At 43.3% G+C, this 5247-nt stretch overlaps 1 protein-coding gene across 3 annotated transcripts in view; it reads left to right on the plus strand.

The window, feature by feature from the left end:
* Window positions 1-1302, plus strand: part of CYP4F22 (cytochrome P450 family 4 subfamily F member 22) — a 36598-nt gene extending 35296 nt beyond the window's left edge. For all 3 annotated transcript variants that reach the window (XM_081845220.1, XM_081845221.1, XM_081845222.1), the window contains exon 13: window positions 904-1302. In XM_081845220.1, the coding sequence (XP_081701346.1) occupies window positions 904-1081 (178 nt within the window). In that variant the 3' untranslated portion in view covers window positions 1082-1302. The remainder of the gene's footprint in view (window positions 1-903) is intronic.
* The last annotated feature ends 3945 nt before the right edge of the window (window positions 1303-5247 follow it).

A 5247-nucleotide genomic window follows, 5' to 3' on the forward strand; every position in this document is an offset into this window, starting at 1 on the left:
GGCGGTCTACAGCAGAAATCCTGCCTGCCAGGATACCTGATAATGGTCACTGATTGCATTACCTGGGCAGCCTGGCCATTCTTTTGTACGGCTATTCTTTTGAATAGGCTCACCCTATTCATACACAAATACGCCCTTAAGACAGGATTTGCAAGCAAGAAGACAATGGGAAGGCTTTCCCCATTTGCCTGCCTTACTTCAGAGGAATATAGGAGGTCATTGGGAGAGTCAAAATGGCTCCAGGATTGCTCTCCCATACTATTTCAGACACATGGTTCATATACCACACATATGTGTGATTTAAGAATATTCTATATTTGAGGCCTTAAAATTCTTATAACAGACTCATCTATCTGCTTACATTTCCAACATATGCTTGACACATTTTTATACATCTTGGCTGGTTTATATGCTGTTAAATACCACCTGTACATCATTTGAAGATAATTTACTCTTAATTTACAAGCAGTGAATTTCATATCCTTTTCCCATAACTTCTCCCAAGAAGCCATATCAATACGATGACTTACGTCTTTGGCCCACGGAATCATTGTTGACTGCTCTCCTTACATGCTCACATTGATCATCTACAGTGGTACCTCGGGTTAAGAACTTAATTCGTTCTGGAGGTCCGTTCTTAACCTGAAACTGTTCTTAACCTGAAGCGCCACTTTAGCTAACGGGGCCTCCCGCTGCCACTGCGCCGCACGATTTCTGTTCTCATTCTGAAGCAAAGTTCTTAACCCGAGGTACTATTTCTGGGTTAGTGGAGTCTGTAACCTGAAGCATATGTAACCTGAAGCGCCTGTAACCCGAGGTACCACTGTATTTCCTCTTGGCAGTGTGGTGGGGGAAGGAATGTTGGGGTGCCTTCCACGACACTGACTTCTTTTACGTTTGCAGGAACTGCATCGGGCAGAACTTTGCTATGTCGGAGTTGAAGGTGGCCCTGGCCTTGACCCTGCTGAGGTTTGTGGTGAGGCTGGATGAGAGCCAAGCCGTGCGTCGTTTGCCAGCATTAATTCTACGGGCAGAAAATGGACTGTGGCTACAGGTGGAGCCAGTGCGTGCCCGGCAATGATCGGGGAGATGCAGAAGATTTGAAGTCTCTGTTCCAGCGTTTCAGCTTGCACTGTAATGTGCAAAGAGATTTATGGTGGCCAGAGAGCCCTCTGCCTCAAACAACACGGAAGGCATGACTCAATTGTCTTTGCCTCCGAGCCCTTGTTCCCGTCTTGCCTTTGTGAAGGCGCTAGCAATAGTTTTGTGCTACATTAAAGATGAAGTGTCTTGACCATAAAATGCAGTTTTGATTTTGCTGTAGATCCCTGACAGATAATGGCATGCACATAAGACCCGCCATCTCCCTAGCAGTTTGCTGCACAACTCTAGCCATAGGACCTGTCTGGTATCAATAAGAGAATCTACTTCCTGAGTTGTAAAGGAGCACATCTGAAGGCAGGCATTGCAAACAAACTTTGGCTTCGGTTGGAAGAGGCTCCCTTGTTTACACTTCATGTTGGTTGAGTGCTCCCCTTGGTCCTGATCTTGAGAAGACCAGGGCCTCCAACCTTTGGATGAGAGAGAGCTAAAAAAAAAAAATAGTATAGTCGCTTTGCTTCTTGAAAAATTTGCATGTTCCTTCTCTTTCTATGTAAAATATATATTTTTATTGATACTTATCAAAAGATATATAACATTCATGCCCATTACAAAGTATCTTTTTCTAATACACCAGAATAAAAGAAATATTTTTAAATCTACACCCTTGTGGAAATTAAATTGAAACAAAGCATGTTTTTCTATGCCACATTGATCAGTTTGTCAAGCACCCACAAAAGATGTTTTGGGCGTACTTCAGTTATTATGGTGTCGGAAGCCTGCAGCCAATAGAAGGAATAATGCGCTCGCCACAATAGATTGAGATTCTACAAAAGAGAGTTATTCTAGAACTGGAAAAGAGGTATCCTGACGGTACTGGGATATTGCAGCAGGATCTAGCCCCCTTGTCACACATCAAAAGTGGTGAAGAAATTCATGACAGAGCAGCAAATACAGGTACTTGATTGGCCAGGGAATTCCCCAGACATAAATCCCATTGAGAATTTGTGGGCTATATGCCAATTAATTGAAACTAACAATGAATTTAGTACAGTACTTTATTGTACAAAACTCACATATACATGTACAAAATTCAGATATATGTACATTAGTAATGGATATGACCTCCGCTATTTTTAAGCCGCATTTGAACACGGTTTGGCATGGAGTCTACTAGTTTCGAACAGCCACTGTGGATGTTCGCATCCCTGTACCACACCTGAATCAGCGCCTGAGTGAGCTTCTCCATAGTCGTACAGTCTACAGCTCAGAGGCAACTTTTGCATATATAGCCCACAAATATATAGCAGGCTTCTGACAGCATAATAACTGAAGTATCCCCAAAACATCTTCTTTTGTGGGTGCCTGACAGACTGATCGATGTGGCATAGAAAACATGCTTTGTTTCAATTAATGTGCACAAGGGTGTAACCTAAAAAGGAACAGGAGCAAAAAGAAGAAAAAAGAAAAACAGAGAGGCAAAGACATCTGGATCTCTGCCACCTAAATATAGTATTCACTCATTAACATCCAACTATTCTATTTTCTATAAGCCACTATTGTTTCAGTCTTCAAAACCAAGTTCAAAATCATTGACAGTTATTAAGAATCGGAAACGTTTTTGCGTGAAAAAGAAAATATTTCCCTCTTCTGAAATGGAGGTGTCTCCAGGGTGGGGCGATGCCCAAGTTTTGCAAAAGTACAAAAGACCTTAGAAAAAAACCTACATGGAGGGGACCACAGTACAACCCAAGCACTCTTTGGTGAGAGAACGGCAGCTGAGATTTAACACTGCAAAGCAGGCAGCAAAGAAAAGCATGGAAATATAGGCTGTAAAACCTTTAAAATGTGCCCACCTGGCGAGTCCACAAAATGTCGCCTTTTAGAAGTTCTTTCCAAGCTATCTGAGAAGCGCGCTAGCCTTAGCCTTATGAAAACCCATGCCACAAAATAGTTTGGTCTCTATGGTACCACACAACTGCTTCTTGGAAAATTTGCATGTCCTTCACCTTTGCAAGAAATAAGCACCTTGCAGCACATTTAGTGAAATGCTTGCTGCGTTTGGCATCACTGGGCAAATTCCATAGGTTCTACACACGTTGTGGTTGAACCTTGGATCAGAAAACAACAGTTTCAATGCCCTGGAGAAAGGAGATTGAAATCAATACCAGGGTATTAAGTAACTTGTTGAGGATTTGGTTTAGGTCCAGCTACTGCTTCAAAAACACTTATCTCAGATCCCACTCTGTGTGTAGATTATTAACCAGAGTGTCCCCAGGCCTCCCTTTGAGAAAATATAAATTGATCACTGTCATCTATCCAAGCAATCAGCCTAGCAAAGGGCACCTCTCCACACCCGGAGAGCAAAGGGCAAAGCGGAAGGTGAACGCCTGTAGACCCACCATCTTGCTGCTTCTTTTTACAAATCTTTTATCTCCGTTGTGCATTGTTGGGGAGTACAATGTGCCTTGCCTCCAAATAAGTCTTGTCTCCAAATAAGTACTGTACATTATTCAACTGAGCACCGGTGTTTGGGTTAAAGGGGCCATTACTCTTTGCTGTTACCCCTAATGTGTTTTTATGTGGTTGTTGTAGTCGTTTAGTCATGTCCGACTCTTCGTGACCCCCTGGACCAGAGCACACCAGGCACTCCTGTCTTCCACTGCCTCCCGCAGTTTGGTCAGACTCATGTTTGTAGCTTCGAGTACATAGTCCAACCATCTCGTCCTCTGTCGTCCCCTTCACTTTGTGCCCTCCATCTTTCCCAACATCAGGGTCTTTTCCAGGGAGTCTTCTCTTCTCATGAGGTGGCCAAAGTACTGGAGCCTCAGCTTCAGGATCTGTCCTTCCAGTGAGCACTCAGGGCTGATTTCCTTAAGAATGGATAGGTTTGATCTTCTTGCAGCCCATGGGACTCTCAAGAGTCTCCTCCAGCACCATAATTCAAAAGCATCAATTCTTCAGCGATCAGCCTTCATTATGGTCCAGCTCTCACTTCCATACATCACTACTGGGAAAACCAAGGCTTTAACTATACGGACCTATGTCGGCAAGGTGATGTATCTGCTTTTTAAGTTTTTATGTGGTACCAAATGTTTTGTCAGTTGGTAGAGCATGAGACTCTTAACTTCAGTGTTGTGGGTTCAATCCCCACATTGGGCAAGAGATTCCTTGCATTGCCAGGAGTTGACCCTCAGGGTCCCTTCCAACTCTACAATCCTATGGTTCTAGGAGTACTGTTCTTCTAAATGTCATTTTGCTCTAAGTAATGGGCCTGCTTGCTTGCCTGCTCCCTAAAATATCACTGGTTTGCTCATTTCTATGTATAGGGTGCCTACATTCTGCATGGACTGTTATATACTTCTTAATTGTATTTCACTATTAATATACTTCTTCTTAATTGTATTTCAGTTCAACAATTACTTTGATAAAATACATATTTTGTTATGTGCAAATGGCCTTAGATACCTATTAGGTCCATAAATTACCATACAGCATATATTCAACACAAAAAACAGCGACAATTTGTTGTTGACAAAGGACAGCAGGACATATAAAGGGCCCCATTACCTTCAGTAGCTTAGGGCCTCATCAAACCTAAATCCGGCCTTGTATCAGACATAAAACACAGGCACATCTGAGTTCAAACACCGGCATATCTGAACTAAACCACATGCATATAAAGGCGTGCACATCTGAATTAAAGCGTGTGCATATAAACGCGTGCATATCCGAGTGCAAACGCGTGCATATCTGACCTTAAACACGGGCATATCTGAATTAAAGCGTGTGCATATAAACGCGTGCATATCCGAGTGCAAACGCGTGCATATCTGACCTTAAACACGGGCATATCTGAATTAAAGCGTGTGCATATAAACGCGTGCACATCTGAATTAAAGCGTGTGCATATAAACGCGTGCATATCCGAGTTCAAACGCGTGCACATCTGACCTTAAACACGGGCATGTCTGAATCGAAACGCGCGTGCACATCTGGATTAAAGGGCCTGCACATAAACGCGTGCATATCTGAACTGAAACGTGCGCAGCTCCGAGCATCTCTAATTTAAATCCCGCGCCTCTTTGCCACATTCTAAACCCGGAAATCCAGCGCCGCCTCCCCCGCCTCCCCTCCCGCTTCCTC

Source organism: Podarcis erhardii, assembly GCF_964252035.2.
Source record: "Podarcis erhardii genome assembly, chromosome: 17".
Lineage (NCBI taxonomy): Eukaryota > Metazoa > Chordata > Lepidosauria > Squamata > Lacertidae > Podarcis > Podarcis erhardii.